Source organism: Carassius auratus, chromosome 48 (genome assembly GCF_003368295.1).
Source record: "Carassius auratus strain Wakin chromosome 48, ASM336829v1, whole genome shotgun sequence".
NCBI lineage: Eukaryota > Metazoa > Chordata > Actinopteri > Cypriniformes > Cyprinidae > Carassius > Carassius auratus.
The window spans coordinates 7649735-7670975 of record NC_039290.1 but is presented as its reverse complement, the minus strand read 5'-3'; the positions used below and the strand labels follow the sequence as shown (position 1 = coordinate 7670975).

General features: G+C 38.6%; 2 protein-coding genes and 1 pseudogene across 7 annotated transcripts; 1 reads left to right on the top strand and 2 right to left on the bottom strand.

The window, feature by feature from the left end:
• Positions 1-856: 856 nt before the first annotated feature.
• Positions 857-12910, bottom strand: LOC113065705 (chromobox protein homolog 5-like). 2 transcript variants are annotated; one of them, XM_026237176.1, is made up of 6 exons: positions 12729-12910; positions 11616-11666; positions 10710-10898; positions 10200-10425; positions 4881-4981; positions 857-2502 (listed from the first exon to the last, which is right to left on the bottom strand). In XM_026237176.1, the coding sequence occupies exons 3-6, from the start codon at positions 10847-10849 to the stop codon at positions 2361-2363; spliced, it is 609 nt and encodes a 202-aa protein (XP_026092961.1). In that variant the 5' UTR covers positions 10850-10898; positions 11616-11666; positions 12729-12910; the 3' UTR covers positions 857-2360. The 2 variants fall into 2 exon arrangements, with proteins under 2 accessions (XP_026092961.1, XP_026092960.1); XM_026237175.1 differs by having other exon boundaries at positions 10710-10901; positions 12729-12906.
• A 256-nt stretch (positions 12911-13166) lies between these two features.
• LOC113065704 (heterogeneous nuclear ribonucleoprotein A1-like) lies at positions 13167-18062 on the top strand. Of its 5 annotated transcripts, XR_003279065.1 has the most exons (13): positions 13167-13303; positions 13782-13901; positions 14087-14233; positions 14316-14526; positions 14614-14706; positions 14787-14903; positions 14990-15061; positions 15576-15665; positions 16209-16382; positions 16468-16602; positions 16694-16768; positions 17826-17897; positions 17978-18062. XR_003279065.1 is itself a non-coding variant. In XM_026237172.1 (12 exons), the coding sequence occupies exons 1-11, from the start codon at positions 13292-13294 to the stop codon at positions 16756-16758; spliced, it is 1224 nt and encodes a 407-aa protein (XP_026092957.1). In that variant the 5' UTR covers positions 13167-13291; the 3' UTR covers positions 16759-16768; positions 16938-17232. The 5 variants fall into 5 exon arrangements, 4 of the variants coding, with proteins under 4 accessions (XP_026092957.1, XP_026092956.1, XP_026092955.1 ...); XM_026237172.1 differs by lacking the exons at positions 17826-17897; positions 17978-18062 and adding an exon at positions 16938-17232 and having other exon boundaries at positions 15588-15665; XM_026237171.1 differs by lacking the exons at positions 17826-17897; positions 17978-18062 and adding an exon at positions 16938-17232 and having other exon boundaries at positions 16480-16602.
• Positions 18063-18071: 9 nt separating this feature from the next.
• On the bottom strand, positions 18072-20897 carry LOC113065702 (transcription factor NF-E2 45 kDa subunit-like; annotated as a pseudogene).
• Positions 20898-21241: the final 344 nt, after the last annotated feature.

Sequence of the window (21241 nt, the reverse complement as noted above, 5' to 3'; positions counted from 1 at the left end):
TTCCCATTTTCAAATGTGACTTCACATGTTCTAAACTCTGTCTCTCCTGATCTTGCATTCCTGGAGTCCTGGTGGAGCAGAGCGAGTGTGACAGCTCTCCATAAAGCATAAACACAAGCCTCTCAGCTATCTGCTGAGACTTCTGCTGCCAGGGCTGAAAATTTACTAGTGACCTCCGAATTCCTTTTCAGAGCTCAACCGCTTCCCTCTTTTCCCCTTTGGAAAATTCCACTGCCACTGAGGTAGTTGAGAAAACGGCATTATGTCACGGCTCAGATGTCATCTCTCTAAGACTGGACTGTACGGAGCGGAGGCCACGAAGGGGCTACAAGCCACATTCACAATAGTCCAAATGTCTCAGAAACACGATATTGAAAGGAAAAGAGTAAACTTGAAGTCTATAATGAAGCTAAACAAATATGCATGGCAAGGCTATCCGTAAGACATGACTGGGATATTAAATATCTATGAAACTGAGCATTATTATTTTTTTAAAGCATTCATATAAATGTAAAACTGGCATTAAACTATCAGGACTAGGTCAAAATAGAGAAATAAGTAGACATATAAGATCTCAAATATCAGCGAATATGATGCATTTATAGACCAAATATTTTACTTTAATAAAAAGTATTCAAAATTCCTATGCAGCTTTTATGGTATATATATATTTTTTTTTATCAGTACAAACAGGCAAGACTTGCTCCATTATGACATCTGCTGGTGCACATCAGCCCTGCTTTCCAGAAAACTGCAATGGCAACTGGACTAAATGGAAAGGTGCATATCTGATATTAAAATAAATCATTTTATATAGTTTTTTCACAAACATTGCATAGAGTAAAACGTCATAATCTCAGCACTACAATGAAATTTATTTGGACTCAATTAAAAAAGCCAGGTTTCAAGAAACGTTCAACTGTTAGTGTTGAAACTAGATTTACTGCAGTATGGTACAGGACATTAAAAAGGCTTTGCATTTTACATAGCAAAGACTACTATTGTTGTACATTTTAAAACAACAGCTAAAACAGAGTCATGAGTATAAATGATCATGATCATTACAATAGGTCCATCCCCTTTGTAATAATAATAAAAAAAAAAAAATTAACTACACTTTCATCCTGGTTTAAAAATGTTTCCTCTTATTACAAACAACTCAAACTAAACCTTTCACCCTATTCTACTGCTGTCAGTAAATAAAACCAGCTCTTTCCCTGTTGTAAATGATCTCGAAGGAATATAGCTTTTGTTCAGTGGCTTTGCAAAGCACACAAAAAAAGCAATACAGAGCACAAAACTCTAGTACAGTCATGTAACCTTGATAAACACCATTTTATTGAGTCAGCTCTAGGTTAAAAAAGTAACAAGAACCCAACATATGCTTAAACTACCATGTGAATGAGAACAGCTCTGAGTTCATGAGGTCAAACAGGGAATGTGTTCACCAAATCAGCCACAAGAGGGAGTATATCAGTTAAACTTATGGAGCAAAATGAATATCATGGACAAAGTGTGTACAAACAGCTAAAAATGTACCATTACACACTCACATGAAGATTGTCTGCCCTCCTGCAAGCAACAGTGACAAGTTCAAAGGTAAGAGTGGTTAAAAGGGCCTATTCTGAAAGTAGGAGAGTTTTTAAAAGACATTAGAGAAAGTGTCAATGTTCTAATTTTAATATGGGGAAAGCGATTATAATGTCTAGTTCCTTTGAGGCTTTACTGACAATCAGAAACCAAAAAACTAAAAGACTTTGGCCCACAAGGGTCATTATTACAGTTAAAAATTGCAATACAGCCAAATTAATTCTACCTGATTTAAAAAAAAAAACAAAGCAGAAATCAGAAGAGGGGGTGACAGCTTGAAGTAAAACCTACAGTGTCACGTCTTTATCCAGCGTTAGAGATGTTAAACGCAAACACAACTGATATTTTCAGTCATGTCCAGCACCACTACAAAATCAACTGTGTGAATAAAAGTTAAAAGTTAGACATGTACGGGTTTTCATCATTTCACATCTACACTAGCACACAACACATCATAAGAACATAGTTGGAGGAGCACAAATACACAAATTATGACAAAATAGAAGGAAGATCAGAGAGAGTAAGAGAAAAGAGATCACATTCCACCGCTCTGCTGCAGACTCTGTTCGCCATGGCCTTTCGGTTTGTCTGGTGAGAGATGCTTTTTCATGAAAGGTGGACGGAGGTTGTCATGGTGGGCAGTAACCTCCATTGCTCGCTGGCTGTTTTTTTACTAAATGGTCCGTTAAGGTTGGCTATGAGAGTGTCACCAGTGTGACAAAGGGGACAAGGTTTGGAGGACTCAGCGTCTTTCCTCCCCCCTCTGTCCTTTAAACCGGAGTGACACTCTTTTCCTTCTTGTCGCCATCTTCGTGCCAGGTCAGACGCTCCTCGTAGAAAGCAATGACGATCTGTGGGCACTTGTGATTGGCCTCCTTTGCAAGCACAAGGTCTGCCTCATCAGAGTCTTTCCTGTGGAGGGACATCAGCCACAAAGAAAAGACAAATTTGCATTAAGTGGACAATTGCACAATGTTATATATCTGCATTTGCTCCCGTTCAATCTTCAAATAAATTTAATTTGTTAGTTAAAGCTTCTTAAAGCTTAACCAGAATGAAACAGATCTCTAGATATAAAACACCTGATGACTGAATAACCTCTAGATACTGCAGCGGTTCCAACTGCTAAAGCTGTAGGCATTGATTTTGTTCATATTTGCCTTTGGTACCATCATAAAAAAATCAGGGTTTCTACAGTGTTTTTAAAATCAGATTTAATCCTTCAACACCTTTTAAGATCTGCACAAATAAAATGAACACTGAAGAAACGTACAATCATGTAACTATGATTATTTTACTCAATTAAACAGACAGGGGCTTACATTCAACTGCAAAATAGTGTAACTGTCAGACTAAAGTAATCAAGGCATTTCTGTACTGTAAATGTATGTACTAATGTACCAATACATAGAAAAATCAGACCTTGCTAATACACTAATGTAAACATACAGTTACAATTCATCAATAGTATTGGTGTTCTCTTAGCATAAATGTGTGGTATCCATTGATTGTGAACTGCTCAGAAAATGCCAGCCTGTAGAACGCATAACAGCCCTGAGTTTTGACTCTGAATGTGAGCAAAGTGAAGACAAAGTAACAAGAATATTGTGCTAACATCCATCCCGGGTGATTCAACCAAGCACTCATTAGCTGCATTTCCACTGTCAGGCCAGTGCGAGCCAGCGCTTAAAGCGGGCCGGGTGGGGCTCATAGCCCCGGGCCAGTAGCACCGAGGCCAGAATAGCGCAGGGTTTCCACAGTCAGGACCTGAAGCTCTGCTGCGCATCACTAAAACACGCCCTTTACACGTCTCTCAGAACAACGTCATGCAACCTCATCATTTCACCATCAAAGAGAAGTTATCAGAAAACTAAGAAATAAGTCACTGGAACATGTGCGATCACAAAACGAACATGATAAAAGCCGCCGTTGGTTTGCATGATATGTTATATATTCAAATTCAAAAGCACCGATGTTTTAACTATAAATAAGTGATACATTGATCATATTGATTTAATTTATCAAGACTCAAAATTAATCACACATAAATACACTTATTTCTATTTTATTTATTTTTAACGCTCATGAAAATAGCCTGCTTTTCAGTCGAGTCTGTTTCTGTTAATTAACCACAGTAGCCGTCACATTTAGAATGAAAGATAATATCTCTATTTTTATAAAAGCTCCCAAACAAAAACTATTATTAGGCTGTATTTTTTTATGATAGGCAACGTGAGATAAACTCTCGAGACGAGGCTTGTGACAGATAATAAGTTACTTAATAAATACACGATTGTGATAGAGAATAAGAAGCTGACATCTGATTTCTTCAAGTGGTCATATTTTACCATGTTTACTATGGTAACATGATTAGCGTGCATATCTTTTTCATCGCTTATAAATATTTCAACCTTGTATGGTGATTATAATCCACATTGGATCAAGTTATTTCAAACACTCGCTGCTGACTGAAAGTGAGTTTTGAGCTTGGCTTATTTAAAAAAAGTGTTTAATGCTGGTGTTAAAGCTGTTATCTTTCTGAAATGATCCGCAGCGCAGACTCTCTTTTTATAGAAGCTCCCGAACAAAAATCATTATTATATTTTGATGATATGCAACGTGGAGCTAAACTCACGCAACGAGACGACAGATAAAATGTTACTTAATAAATACACAATTGTGATAGAGAATAAGAAGCTGATGTCTGATTTATCCAAGCGGTAATATTTACCATGTTTACTATGGTAACGTTAATGTTAAGCGTGCATAGTCTTTTACATCGCTTCTAAATATTTCTGCCTTGTTTAGTGATTATAATCCACATCAGATCAAGTTATTTCAAACACTTGCTGCTAACTAAGAGTGAGTTTTGAGCTCAACTCATTTTAAAACGTCTTTAATGCTGGTGTTAAAGCTGATATCTTTCTAAAATTATCTGCGCTGACGCTCTCTAGACACGGAGAAACTCCGCCTTTGTTCATAACCCTCCTCTAGCCCCAGCTGGCCCGCTTTGGCCCAAAGGTTTTCGTCGGGCCAAAAAACCCTGGCCGTTGGCCCCGAGGAAGCCCCGGCGAGGCACGATCAAGCCCCGGAAGTGACAGTGGAAACGCGACTGGCCCTGGAACGCACTAGCACGGCCGGTCTTAGCTCGATAGTGGAAACACGGCTATTGTTATTCTAACTAGAATCTGGTCAGACTTGTGGCTTTGGTTCCAGTGTGTTTCTAGGCTCTAATAAGGCGTTTCATTAAAATACATTTCTCCTGATATGTAAAGAGCTGCTGTACTCACCACTTCATAAGGAACATAAGGTCTCCACAGGAGTCTGTTGCTCCAATAATCTTCTCAGGCTCCAGGCCTCGCTCAAACCCTCTTGCTACAAGGATATCATCCTAAGAAAAAAAAAAAAAGGGACAACAATTAGAAATCATAATATTACTTAAAATATGTTTTATTTTTACATCACATTTAGGGATGTGACAGTTCACCGTCAGCCAGTTGAAAATCAATACAAATATGTGAAGATTCTAAATCGGTTCAGATCTTAAAGAGCAGGTCATATGTATTTTTTTTTAATATCTCATTTGCAGTTTATTACATAGCTATCCTATGTAAATTAAAACAATCTGCGAAGTTAATAAAAAAAGGCATGATTAATAAAGATACTGTCTCTCAAAAGAGCGAGTCAACAGAGAGTCGTCATAATTTCAGATCTTTTGTCTGTTACCGATATACGTCACTGGTTAACCACCTATTAGTGTGTTTACATAATGTTGAGAAGACGCTGTGTTCAAGGATACCACAGAAATACAATTAGAACCTTTTGTTGTGTGCATGTGTTATGGCTGGTGCCGTTTTGTGGTGTGATTTGTCTCCGCTCTCTTTGTATCGCCTTTACGATAACTTTTTTAGTGCTACGCCACTGGTTCTGCTTCCTGCCAATCATCATTGGAGGCGATGATGTCATTTGATTCACTCCACCTGGTGAATACCAGGATCTATAAAAGGAAGACGCTGACAATGCAAGAGAGGTCTTGCTTGTTGTCTGTTGCTATTCTTTTCATTATTGTGATTTTTAGCCAATGTTAACTTTGTGTATTATGGGTTAAGCTGTGGTTGCTGTATTTCTGCATGTGTTCGGTGCCTTACCAAAAAGCTCTGTTTGACCTCCATTCATTTAAACATCTTTTGGTTGGACATTTGTATATATACAAAGGGGAGGGAAGGAGAGGAAAAGTAAGAATATCACGTGATATAAATTTGTATTCTTTTGTTATATTCACTAGGTAAGGGATGTGCAGCACCTGCTGTACTTTTTGTTTGAGCTAGTGACAGAAGCTTATATTAGGGTATCTTTGGATACTGAAGATTATTCCTTCTTTTCTTTAGTTAGTGTAGAATTGATAACTTATTTACAGGGTTTCATTTATTTTTTCATTTTTTCATTTAGCTGACGCTTTTATCCAAAGCAACTTACAACTGCTTATATGTCAGAGGTCGCATGCCATATTGGTGTCTCACAGTGGATTCGAACCCGGGTCTCTCACACCAAAGGCATGTGTCTTATCCACTGCACCAACACCACCTACTTTTTTTTCCTCCTAGATGCCTGGGATAGAGTCCTGCGCGGGCTCGGGTACCCGACGGGTGACCCGCGAATTTGGCTGAAACAGGTGAAAAATATCCAACTGTGTCGGATACGGGTGCGGGTCGGGTCGGACACAGGGAAACACGGGTCTAAACATGGGTTCAAAACAGTCACGTGCAAACGTAAAAATAGGCCTACGTTCCACTTTAAAAAAAAAAAACACCACAGCGCGAACGGCTGCATGAGTCATAGTTAACAGACGTTAAGATCAGCCAGCTGTTTTTTTTTTTCTTCGTTGTTTTTGTTTTCCGTTCATATATATATATATATATATATATATATATATATATATATATATATATATATATATATATATATTTAGATAGATATAGCTATATACAGAATCTGAATTAAAATGTGTTTGATTTAAGCCTATTTTAAAATTTGTGTTATAAAATTATATTGCGCATAATGCGATCGCTATAAAGGTGTTTAAACAACAATACACTTCCACTTGCATGTATTTGACAATCGGAATATCAGATATTTCATTCCATAGCTAACACATTTGTGAATATGGGCCTAATCTAGGCTATCCAGGGTTGCTGTTTTTTTTACTTTGTTCAGCTCATTTACATGCGCGCTCTGGTGCAGATCCGCCTGGATGCGTTCGACTTGAATCACAACCTCAGATGGTGGTATGATTCGCTCTTTTGTTGTTCCGTTTTCTTTCAGGATCAAAAATACAACAAATGAAAGCGTTTATCTGTATTTCCGACTGATGAGAACTATGCATATACATTCATAAATCAGTCAATTTTGTATTTTATTATGAGATATTTTATTCTAATGTGATCAGTGACTGATGGACCAAAGAGCACATATTTCGACATTTGCAGTAAAAAAGTGAAATATAAATTCTCAGAAAATGCATTTAATACCAGTATATTGAAACGTCTGTTTATAAAGCCTACTCCATTAATAAAAGAGTCCAGACATTGGAAAATATCAGTCCACATGCATTTTATATTTAATATGAGGGAAATAGACATGCATGCATGCGTGATACAAAAAATATTTAAATTTTAGGCAGCAAAATATTTTTTAGTAATTCTGTCAATTACACAGGTTATTTCATTGTCTGCTATATATTTGCTTCTTATTTATTAAAATATGGGCAATTGATAGATAAAACATTGATCAAAATTAAGATACAATGTATAAAAAACGAATATCTTTTAAAAAGAGTTTTCCATAAATAACTTCTGAATGACCTGGCAATAAAATTCGAAAAAAAGGGTGTCTAATGTGATTTGCTTAACTGATTTGATTTCGGGTGCGGGTCGGGTGTCGGTTCTATTTTAAGCGGGTCGGGTCGGGTGCGGATTTTAATTAGTGCTGCTGTCGGAAAACGGGTCGGATGCGGTTTTAAACACTGCGGGTAGGGGTGTGACGGTTAGTATATAACCGTGAGACCGGCGGTTATAGTTGAACACCGTCATTAGAACTCTATAACCGCCAAAACCGTGTCACTAAAATATTTTTTACAAACATTTTTTATCAAAAATTATTTTCATTTTTTAGATAGGATCATCAGATGCGCAATATATCAGGAGACATGGTTTTTACCACTTAATGAAGTTTTGTAAATCGTCAGACATGATATTTACCACTTCATTAAATTTTGCTTTGTAGAAAACCTTTCTTAAAAACGAATTTCGTTTTGAACAAATTTTATCTTAATTTTAATAGATGTTTCATCAACCAATTGCATGTATTTTAATAAATAAAAAGCAAATATAGCAGACAATGATAACCGTGACATGGAAGCACCAGCGCGCCGCGTTCACTTGCACTGCACTGTGAACTAGAGCGCATCTCATTGTAAATGAAACTCAGCGTAGGCCTATGCCTCATACTCTAGCATTAAATATCTTTGCTGCATCCTTTCTAGAACAGACAATGGCTTTTTTTTTTTTTTTTTTGCGGCTCGCATCAGCAAAGCACAGACGGCAAAACAATCAGAGGATGGCGGGCGGGTGCGGCTTTGAAATTTGCTCAAAAAACTTTGCCGCGGATGATGAGTTTTGTGACAGATATCCTTAATAAACGGAGGTCTGAAATCTCTGCCCCTTTACCGATCAGAGCGCGCGCTGACACGGAGTTAACCCGCTATCTCCAAGATCAACCAATTGACTCTACGGCAGATCCACTAGCATGGTGGCGAGACAATATGAAACAAAATGAAACACGCTATACGCCCCCCCCCCCCCCCCTAACTGCAAGTACGGGCGGGTGCGGATTTAAAAAAATCGGACCCGTGCAGCTCTCTGGCCTGGAGTTTTCTTATCTTTATTTTTTCTTTGTGTTACTTTTTATGTAAATATTACTTCAAGCTGTAATTGTATACAAGCTTTCCTACAATAACATCATAAATAAACACTTGTTTTTTGCCTTTAGCACTGGTTTTCATTGCTTACACTGGTATTGGACCGCAGTCAACCCCTGACAGTTAAATATTATTCCCCATACCCCTTCTTTACAAAAGCGGATGTAACAGCATGTCATTTTATCAAGGACTGCTTCTCTTGATTTACAGACTATCCTTTCATCAGTTAGTCATGCTAGCACTAGGCTAACGTACCCACCATTATTGTTTTAAGTGTTCACCGGTTAGCAGCTAAACTTTAGCTGTGGGCACGACTCGCTTTCATAAGTGGTTTTGTATTTTGTCATTATTATAAGAACAGATTGGAATACTATATTGTTTTATGTAAAGGTGCTTTGTCAATGGTAGCACTCGCTAACTGGCTCAAGGACTCCTCTCTGTGCCAGTCACAACAGGTCTAGCCAGCTGACCAATCAGAGCAGAGTAGGTTTATGGAATGGAGAGGTATGCTCCGAACTTGCTTGGAAAGAATCGTTTCCTAATCATTGGCAAATTACTCTAATATAAATGTATATTCTGTGAAAATTACAATGTTTTCTCACCTTAAAGGCATTTAAACCTTTAAAATACCATATGACCTGCTCTTTAAAGGGAAAATCCACCCAAAAATGAAAATTTTGTCATTAATAAAAATACACTGTCAAGGTCCAGAACAGTATGAAAAGCATTGTCAGGACAGTCCATCTGCCATCTGTGGTTCAACCGTAACGTTATGAAGCAACTAGAATATTTGCATTCAATAATACAACAAAAAGCTGGACGCAGTCAGCTTACGCTCTTCTGTGTCAGCCGTGCTGCACTGATGCACCGTTTTCTTTCAAACCAAAGCATAAATACACGCAGAAAACCTATCCTTATGGTGCGGCTGAAACAGAAGAGTTTACACCACCTGCATCCAACTCATATTCTCCAAAATGGCACTACAGTGACTTGGGGAGAGACAGAGGAGATGAATTGTTGAATAAAGTCATTATTTTTGTTTTCTTTGTGTACAAACAGTATTCTTATCGCTTCATGTTACAGTTGAACCACTGATGGCAGATGGACTATTCTGACGATGGTTCCACACTTTTCTGGACTTTGACAGTTTATTTTAACTTGGCAGTCTATTGGACAGTCAACAGTCTCCCGGTTTTCATCCAAAATATTTTAAATTGTGTTCCGAAGACGAACAAAGATTTTACAGGTTTGGAATGACACTGGGGTAAGTGATTAATGAGAATTTTCATTTTGGGGTGGATTATCCCTTTAAGAAATGTTATAGGAAAAGTTAATTATTATCGATACCAAACAATATGAAACATACAGTGAAACTTGTTTTTTTTTCCAATATCGAACCATGTTTGCATTTGATACAAATGTTATTTAAAATTTGACTAATGTACCTTTTTTTTTTTCACAGTCTCCTCATCGCAGATGACTCATAACGTGGCTTTAAATTAAATAAGTGTGAAACTATTGTGCGCTATATCAAACATTTTTTCTATCGTTATCGAAGATCGTATATCGCCAATAAATACTGATACTGTTTTACCGCCAGGCCTACTTAAACCTTTTCTTATTAAGCTCTTACCTCCTTTTTCTTTTTGGGTTTGCTGCCACTCCCGTTCTCTTCCTCTGAGTTTTTCCTCTTGCTGGTGCTACTGCTACTGTCTTTGGGGCGGGCCGAGGAAGAGCCTGTGCTGGAGGGCTTGCTGCTGGGTGTGCTTCCACTGCTTCCCTTTTTATAAGTCTTCATGAACTCTGAGATAAGCTCTGGACAGTCCAGGTTCTTTTCTGGTTCCCATGTGTTGTGTTTGCTGCAAAACAATGCATGATTCATGCATTATAAATGAAAGCCACTGGATTTCCTCACATCATAGATATGCCTTTAGGAAGTTTACATACTATGGCAAAAATGTGAGTGTCCTTTAAACTAGTTATGCTTAAATCACTTGTTTTAAGTCACTTCATCTCAAGGTAAAACTACAGATGGTTTTCAAACTCATGCATTTTTACATGCAGAAACACACATCCACATCTTCTTGAGTTGAAACTGTCTATACTACTGCTTAGACACTATTTGTGTATTATGAAGTCTTACTCTGAAAAGCCTTTCCACTTCAGGAAATATTCCACACGGCCCTTCACAACTCGCCTGTCCATGACCTTCTCCACTACATACTCTTCCTCCTCTGAGGAAGCAGCCTCATCATCTTCACGGTTCTGGCTCTTCTTGCCCATGGCTGTTTCTGAATGTCTTTCCTATGAACAAATGTGACCCGTGTGGCTCCCACTGGAGAAAAACAAAAACAAAACAAAAAAAAAGGGGGTAGTTGGAGCCCATTTACCATATCAAAAACAAAAAGGGTAATTAAAAACTCAACAAGTAGTGTATTTGACTAGATGTATATTCACATAAACATAAACAAACATCTGACGTCAAAATAGATCTGTGCATTAGATCTTGTAGTTTAAACGACATATATTTATTGCTGTCAGCTAAGTAATACAATAATACTGTCAAGAAAATCTCAGCTTTAGGCTACATTACTTTTTACTGTAAGTATTAATATACTATATCTAATTCATACAGCAAAGCATATGCTTGCTGTTTATTTTAGATTGGATAACTCACACTTACAATATGACAGTACTGTTAAGATTGTGTATATATATATATATATATATATATATATATATATATATATAAAAAAAGCTCACTCCAATTGTCTTTACTTGTAATTTGTCTCTTCAGTTATATTTTATTACTGTTCACTTTACAGTTGCCTGAAGACAAGGGACAATGTTTACTTAAGAAATTAGTTTCTGCTATGCACTTCAAACCATGAAACTTCACTGGATTAAGTATTACCTATATTATATGGCATTAATATGTCTATACAGTTAAAATGCTGGACGGTAATGAGCGCAATCTTACAACTTACGGTTAAACCTTGCTTACCTTAACTGCAATGACAACAGTCAATATTTATATTTCGACACTCACCTATGGTACTATACTGGAGGAAGTGCAGAGATTACACCATTCAGAGCTCCCCTAAAAAATACAATAAATTGAAACCTTACTGCACTCAAATATAACCTAAATGTATATCAATAAACATGCAAACACACACACTGCTCTAATAAATAATACTGAAGGACTCTTACAAATAGACACACAAAAGATCAACATGCCTTTGATTTTGAAGTTTAACTTGCATAAAATGAGAAGAATCAATTAACTCCAAAAGATCTTTACTTGTTGGTGCACACACATACTGTTATCAAAGCCAAAGAAACAACAATGCATGCAGTCAGAATACATTCAAAACAAGCAGTTACATCGGGATGCAGAACCTATATTCATTAACCAATTTACATCTTCAATCAATTTTACACTAGAGATGCTATAAACCAGCTAACGTTAAATGTTCTTATCTTAATGTCATGAAGGATCTTGGCGAACAAGGCCAAACAATGTGCAAACACTGAATAGATCTGCACGACTCTCACGTTTTTTTACTTCTACGTCGCATGCCATATGCTATTTAACTCATAATGCATTTATTCCTAAATACAAAACACAATTCACATCATAAAATGATTTAAATGCAGTGCTAGCTGTACTGCTAACATTTAGCTACAGTAGTCCCTTTGATTGCTACTGCTTGCCTCGCTATGAGTTCATTCTGAAATAAATAGCAACAGAACAAAAACAGTTAGAGAAAATACATTCACGTGTTTGCTGGTGTTGTGCTTACGTACAACTAGCCAATGCCTACAAAAACAATAAACAAGGCTCAGTGATATCCAGACGCACGTGATAACAGACTAATTTTACTAAATTAGCATAAACGCGCTACATCTTTATTCGGCTCTCTGTGTGTGACCACTGCAAGGCAAAGTATTCGTGCGCTTTTTCGCGTTTATTTGAATACTATCGTCGTGTGCGCTAACGCGGTCAGGCTTTGCTTAGCAACAGCGCGGGCCGAGCCGAACAGATTTCACCTGATCCTATCATGTTAAAGCGTAGCGCTGACGTATTAAATCATTCCAAGTGCAAGGGGAGTCTACAATAACATTCTGACATTAATGTGGATGCTTACTGTATACTTACTGAGATATTTTTCGATGATCTCTTATTCGTGTTGGATAAAGAGGCTGAGGCGGCGACGGCTTTTTCCCTGCACACAGGAGTTCGCTGCCTCTCGCGCACGCATCCGTCCAGTGGCGCGTCCAGCCAATCAGCGTGCGCCTGCGCGAGCCGCTCTCGCGCCAAAAACGGCCTCACGCGTCACACGGCCACCTAAAACAGCAGATTTTGCAGGGTGTTTCAGATATTTTGAAAATATAAAAAAATGTTCACCCAATTTTAGAAAAATACATATTTTCGAAACGGCTTTTTATAGTTTTTATAAAAACAATGTTTTTATAAATGTATGAGGAAAAAAACATTTTCGAAAAAAGTACTAACCTCTGTTGCAGGGATTGACTTGAGTGTCAGCCAACCAGGTATCCTCAAAACGCACAACAAAAGCGTTAGCGGGAAGCGTAAACCAATCAGCGTCTGCAGTAGGCGGGGACTGTATTTACCCTAGCTATTTATATTATCTCTCCTCAGTCCTCACAGTCTCACCGACGAGTGTGTGTGGCGCAGCACGGTCAGAAATAGTCGGTAGGATGTCCAAAGAGGTAGGTTGGTTTTAAAAAACGTATTTCGCTTTGTTTCATAAAAGCTATGTAACCATAATGTGCTGAACGTTTTCTGATTTAACTCGGATCTCCGTCGTGGTTCTTTGTTAATGCAAATAGCGTGTTCACCCGCCATTTTAACTCCCTGTGCACACACAAGACTGCGTGCTTGCATAGAAGGTCGTGTTCTTAAAAAAATGCAGTTTCTTTGTTTTAACTAGTCACTGGATATAACTCGAATAGTTTGCATTTAATTTACTATCTCGATTGTTTTACTGAAATAAAGCTGCTGTTAATAAGTGGGCCGCATTGTCAGGCACCAACATGGCGGAGGTGTTCACCTCCCCCCAAATAGAGTCTGTTTCCTCAGGGTTTCGCGATGCTTCTCGAATTAAGTTGAATATCCGCTGTAGAATAATACGCACGATGTACTTACTGTTTCAATAGTACAGAGTTATAAGGGTTGATATGTTTTCAGGGCCAGCCACGTGAGCCTGAGCAGTTGCGGAAGCTCTTCATTGGAGGGCTCAGCTTTGAAACCACAGACGATAGTTTGCGGGAATATTTTGAGCAATGGGGCACCTTAACGGATTGTGTGGTAAGTTCCTAATGTCTTATCTACAGTGGTGTACAATATGGATTGTCTACCCATAATCCAACACGAAGTATCAGGGCCATCGCTTTGAATTCTGGGCCCTGTGCACTGAATTTGCTTTGGGGTTGTGATCGGACCCCCCTTGCCATGAGTGCTTTTAACCCTTAATTTTGTTTGTGCAACTGTAGGTGATGAAAGATCCAAACACCAAACGCTCCAGAGGCTTTGGGTTTGTCACTTATTCCAACATGTGTGAGGTCGACGCTGCTATGGATGCACGACCCCACAAGGTCGACGGTAGGCTTGTGGAGCCCAAACGAGCCGTGTCTCGAGAGGTAAGCATTAACCCCCCAAGCCTTTGTAATGCAAAGACTTTTCGAAAGCTTGCAGAAGCTTAACTGCATGCATTGGTTTCAGGACTCCAACAAGCCATTTGCTCACACAACTGTGAAGAAGATCTTTGTGGGTGGCATTAAGGATGACACCGAGGAGCACCATCTTCGTGATTACTTCAAAGAGTTTGGCAAACTTGAGGCCATTGAGATTATGGTTGACCACAAGACCGGAAACAAAAGAGGCTTTGCCTTTGTTACGTTTGATGACCATGACTCCGTTGATCGTATCGTCAGTAAGTGCTATCAATCCAGTGTCACTTGTAAGGTTTTATGTTTTTTATATATATATATATATATATCACGTTATATCTTCCCCTTAGTTCAAAAATACCACACTGTGAATGGGCACAACTGTGAAGTCAGAAAAGCTCTGTCTAAACAAGAGATGCAAAACACTGGCATGAACATGAGAGGCAAGTGGTTAAATGGTTTAAAAAAAAAAAAAAAATCTATTGTAACGTGCTCTGTATAAGACTAACATTTTAATCTGTAGGCCGTGGTGGTGGTGGAGGAGGAGGTGGAAACTTCAACAGATATGGCAATAATGGCGGCTACAACAATGACTTTGGAGGCAATGGGGGTGGCAACCGTGATGGCTATTTTGGAAGGGGTATGTGCCCGAGTGGATGTTGAAGTGTTTAAATGATCAATTGAAGTTTTCGTTTTGACAAAGTTATTCTTCACAATCTTTCTCAGGAGGCAGAAGTGGTGGAGGAGGCGGTGGTTATGGAGGTGACTGCTACAACAATGGATTTGGCGGCGGAGATGGTATTCAGTGGTTTCTTTTTAGAAGTATAATTTAGTCAAATGTTCTGTTAATGCTACAGGGTGCCTGTTATGACTTTTGAATTGGTCGGTGTTAATGTCAAAAAGCGGCCCATTAGAATATAATTAAATAATTCCTGCCTATGGAAATTCAAGTGGGGTGGGGAGGGGTGAGGTCCTGGTTAGAACGCTTTGAGTGCATCAGGCAATGACTCAAATGCTGCTGTAGCTTCAAGTTATTACACCTGCACATTAATAATGTATGTCGAAGTCTTTATAAATTGCTGGACCACTATAAAATCTGCAGAATTTACACTTCCATTGAGACTATCATTTCCCATACATTGATTTATTTGTGGTGCTCGCCACGGGTTTTCTAAAAGGCATTGATTTTGTAGAATAAACATGAGCCCTCTATGTTTCAAAATTGAAACCCATATGGGTGTTTTATAACCATTTCTGAAGGAAACCGGAAGTTTAGAAAATTTGATGTCATCTTGCATGTAATGTTTGTTAGCTTTATGTACAGCTGTCACCAGGGAAACCTCAATCTCTACCACTACAACAGCAGAGAAAGAGTTTGCAAATATGCTGCCAACGGACTATGGTACCTTTTTGATAAATTTTAATTTAAACCGTATAATTTTCACTACAATTAATGTTATTTAAGGAACAAACTACATATTAGTTACATCTGTATGGGGTAAGTGCAGTTATTTAAGAGGTTGTCGACGTCCAATATAAAATGTGATTTTAGCCAAAAATGTTGCCACTAATGTCTTTAAATATCGGTGCGTGCAAAGGTTCTGCGTGATCCTCTTGTTCAATATTAGCTGGGTCTGAATCTGGCTAGAATATTGATGCCATCTTGAATTTGCTGCTTTGGCAAGAGGTGTGGTAGTACTGAAACAGTCTAAGCTGTTCACCAATTGCAATGCACAGGTTTAGCCAACCAATCACAACACTTAGTTTTTCGGAAGGTGGGCCTTCATCAAACCCAGAACTAATCGAGCTGTTTGTGCCAGACTGGGTAGAGAAATTGTAACTTAAAAAAAGAGCGCATGTTTTAGTTACACCAAAACAAAATCAAGATTTTGTAAAAGAGCTTAATGGGACCCCTTTAACTTTTTATTCCTGTTGCTTTCTCCAGGTGGTTATGGTGGTGGTCCTGGTAACTACGGTGGAAACCGTGGATATGGAGGTGGTGGTGGTGGAGGAGGACATGGTTATGGCAACCAAGGCGGTGGTTATGGTGGCGGCGGCGGCAACAGTGGTGGTGGCTATAATGACAATTACAACAATGGCAATGGAAACTTTGGAGGTGGTGAGTAGATGTCAGGCTGAATACTTAGTCCATACAAATGACTTGAATTGTCAGCAGTAACCAGATGTTTTTTAAATATCAATAGGCAACTTTGGAGGTGGCGGCGGTGGAGGTGGTAACTACAATGACTTTGGCAACTATAACAGCCAGCAGTCCAACTATGGACCCATGAAAGGGAACTTTGGAGGTGGCGGAGGAAGAAACAGTGGCCCCTATGGTGGTGAGTTCTTCATAATAGCCTTTTACATTTCCCTTTTGGTCTAAGTCTCATTTTTAAAAACCACTATCAAATGACATGAGATCTCTTTTAGGTGGCTATGGTGGTGGTGGATCTGGTGGTGGATATGGAGGTGGCTCTGGAGGCAGACGGTTTTGAGCTCAGAAAGGTTTGTTTTAAATTAATTTACAGATGGGTTGTTTTACAGATTAACAATCCCAATATATAGTTTTGGACTGAATGCTCATTGCTATACTATAACCTTGCTGTACATCTGGTGTAGAAACAAACCCCAGGTAGTGTGCAGCTTAACATTTGTTGTTCATATTGTTCAACAGGACTGAGTGCTTTAGGAGAGGAGAGCGAGAGAAGTGACAGGGCAGATGCAGGTTTACATCCCTAGATCTGCTCAGCCAAACAGGCTTGGCAGATTTACAGCTGCCACCAGAAGAAGTGTACAGTAGCGCTGTCATGTGTGGGACATCATGAATTTGTCATCATGCAGACTTATTTTATATTGTCTATGGAAAAAGCATTCCAATGAGGTTTTATGTAGAGTTATTTTGAGTCTTTATGGAACTTTTTTTTTATGTAACTAATCAAGGTGAAATAAAACATCCTTTTTGTTTTTTTTTTTAAAAAAAAGCTGTGCGTTTTAGTCATGTTTTCTGGGGGTTTTAGTGTAGTACACTAACATTTATGGGAGCTCCTTAGAGCCTTTTTAGTAGAAAGTAAACTAAAGACTGTCTTCTGGCTCTTAAAAACTGTAAACTTGTTCTCTTAAGGGAACATAAGGTAAATGGTCAACTGGTTTAAGAAAAAAAGCATAGGCTGTTTAAAGCAAATGCTTAGTGTAGTGTGGCTGCAAATCAGTCTAGCCATGGGAGCAAACTGAGAAAGGAGTAGCAAGATCCTCGCCCTGTGAAGAAGCAGGGAGTACAGGGTGCCGCTCAAAGACTAGCAGGCAGCGCTTTTAGAACTCCTGTAGGTAAGAACAGACTTCTCAACTACCGCTGGTAACTGTAAAACAATTTTATTAGCAGAAGCTGTAGTTAATGTCAACTTCCCCTTCAGTGTTGTGTATGTTTCAAGGGAAGTAACTGCAGTCGGCATAGTTTGGTGCACAAGATTTTGTAGAACTTTTTAAACCCTTTTTAATGCATGCCCACTGGTTTTTCTGATTCTATATTTAACGTGCTGACCATGTTATGCTTTTTTTTTTTTAGGATCTGACGAGTGAAAATCATCTCTTGACATGAAAAGGCATTTGTCTTTCTAAACCTGGTGAAATGATAAAGGTACTTGCTATTGTAATGCAAGATCTTTGTTTACAATTCCAAATTTAAATGTTTACACTTTATTTTCTTCTTCTTTATAGGACCAAAATGGAGCTGAAGAGACTTTTTATTACAAATTATTTTCTTACCTTTTTTACCAATAAAATTTTATGCAAGAAATTGTGATCCTGTCTTGTGTAGAACTCATTTACTGAAAACGTTTTCTGTTGGACATAATACTGATTCTGTTTTAGACCAATGTTTTAATGTACAAAAGTGTTTAGCCAAAAAAAAAGCTTTGCATAGCTTAACAAGTTTGGAAGTGTTTTCTTAAAGCTCTTTACAATTTTTGTAGTTATACAGTCCACACTACTTTGGCAAAAAAGAAATCCTGTTTGAGCGATATCTTAAGTGAATAAAGTTTTTATCCATTCATTACCATTTATTGGAAGTAGAACCAAATGAATTTAGTTGTCCATCTATGAGTCACTTAAAATCAGTTCATTCACCCTCCAGGGCTGTATTCCGTGGCACCAAGTAAATGTTGCCATCATTAGTTTGTTGTAGTGAATACTCATCAACTGAATAAGGCTGTCCTTCCTCATCACGGAGCTGTGAAAACACTTGGGTGTAAAGATCTGAGAGCCGACACTTGATAATGGCTAGGTTTTGCTGAAACTCCAGTCTCTCTCTGGTTAAGTGTTCTCTTTGGGCTCGAAGCTGTCCCAACTCGTTTTCTAAATGCACTATGTTCTCCATCTTCCGTTTGCGGCAGTTCTGAGCAGCCACTTTGTTCTTCCCACGTCTTCGAATGTCCCTCACAAGTGCCAGCTGAGCGTCGTTCAGTGTGAATTGGGTCAAGAGCTCATTGAAGTCATCCACTGGTAGGTTCACTATCTTTTCCAGTGAGAATGGGATTTTGAGAGCGAGGGCTCGCCGCTCATCTCTGCTCAGGGGTACAGGAACACTGCTGGACTTTTGCTTTGGGTACATAGATTGATATGAACCCAGTCTTGTTAAACCTGAGCTGTTCAGTTGTAGATCATGCAGAGCTGTGGGTAAAACTGGTTGTTTCATTGATGCAATTGGCTGGTAAGTCTGCTGGTTGATGGGTTGCATGTTTGCAGCTGTGGTATAAGAAGTTCCAGGGTATGAACTGTAGGACTGCTGGTAGTCCACAGACCCAAGCAAACTTGGCCGCATGTGATATTGCTCCCCAATACTTTCACTTTCGATGTAGCCCATTGTACCATCTGCAGGTAAGTACGAAGGTACTCCGTGCACTGCATTCTCAGGAGAGGCAAGCGGTGGGCTTGAACCAAGCGACAAACCGGAATCTGACTCGAGATCATCTCCACAGGCCTGTTTGATTTGTCCTGTGCAGTGAAGGTTGATAACACTGTCTTTCACAATTCCATGACCGCGTGTCATGTTCATGTGCTCCAAAAGACTCATGAGAGGTGGATGAAGAGCCTGCGTGTTCGAAAGCATTCTTGAGGAACCGTGACCGCCAGGGACAGGGAGGCTGTAGTGCATGTCCATGTGTGGGTTCAAACGCTGATAGGGTGGCATCATTTCAGGGTATGCGTTTTCATAAACACCAGCAGAATGGGCACCACTAGTGGCTGGAATGGAGTCTGGCTGTGGCTGATTCATCCCGATCCCCCCTTGAGAAACCATGGGCTCCATGGACAGGTAAGGAATAGCTTCGAAGGGATTCTCATTGGGTACCTCAAACTCCTGTGACAAAAATAATGCTTTAATAACAAGAACTTCCAGTTTCACTCAAACTTGACCTTGGAGGTGATTCAGATTCAGTTATTTTACAATAAAACACTAGTAAAGTGAAGGTTTTCAGATGATTTGTGGTGCAGAGGAGGGTTTTATTCAGTTATCTGCTCACCACAGGACCAGCCCACCTGGGTGAAAGTGCCACCCGTAGCTTATGCAGGTCTTACTTAGGAGCGCTCAGGTTTCATGTTCGAAACAGATGGTCATTGTGCTATGCAGGGGGCTGTCGGCAATATACAGCACTCACCCTCTTTCTCTGTCTGTCTTTATCCTCGCATCACTCAATTGGCCCATTGTTGCAGATCATAGCTCAATGTGTGTGTTTACAAAGAATTCAGCATTAGAAAAATGTTATAAGGCCACCATTTTATTAAGACTCTAAAACGACTGGCTGTTTCCGACCACAAAATAATCAGACATTTTCTTGATTTTTGACATTTGTGCATGTAAAAGAGGAAACTTGTTGGGTTGTTCCAGTGTACCCACCTGAAGTTCTGTGATGGCCATCAGTTCTGCCAGGCCACATCCATCTCCAAATGCTGGGGGAACGATGTGCCCGGAATCCAGTGACATTGGTGGACACCTCCCCATGCAGTCTTCCAGGGTTTGCCAGTCCCTTTAAATTAATAGTGTATGCAATACAGTTTTAGTATTTTTGTCATTTAAATGTCTTGAAATGTTTATTAAAATATATAATTATTTAAAATCCTTGAAACAAGATAGATTTACTGCATAAGACTTGTTTTCAACCACACACACACACACAAATATGTATGTATTTATATATATTATTCTTTTTTCAAGTGTTTAAAGTATCCAGTAAAAAATCTCCTAGTGCAGTAAGACATTACATATCTGTTAAAAAAGTTTTGTTTTTAAATATTTTTCTTTGCTGAAAAGGTCAAGAAAGTACTAATTCAGCTTTTTAAGAACTATATTTTGCAGGGTACAAATAGATTTTACAGCATTAATTTATTCATTTAAAAATATATATTTTCTTACTGGGAAAACTGAGCTAAATTATATATATATATATATATATATATATATATATATATATATATATATATATATTATATATATATATATATATATAATTCTCTCTCTCGTGAAGATACTGACCTCACAGCTGATCCTCAGGGGAAGTACACTGTTGATTGCTGAACACATTCAGGACAGACCCCAGATGCAGTGAATCAGTCTAAAACATGAAAAGAAATCAGAAACTTGATTTGTCAAGCCAAATGCATTTGTAGAGTTAAAAATAAAGAGGAAAAGACACAAACAATGCAAGCGTTCACATAACAGGTAATATTTATTTATTTTTATTTAACCTTTAAACAGATAAGTCAGTTGAGAACCAGTTCTCATTATAATGAGATATATATATATATATATATATAGGTCAGTTGTGACTGCAAGCCACCAATTTTAAAAACAAATTTAGTCCGACTTGACTTTCTATACGCACCCGTAAACGGACAATGATGTCACTCTGAAATGGCCAAAAATTTACATTAACCATAAGAATATATCTTGTTTGAAAATGTTTCACGTTTCCCTTCCTATGTGCT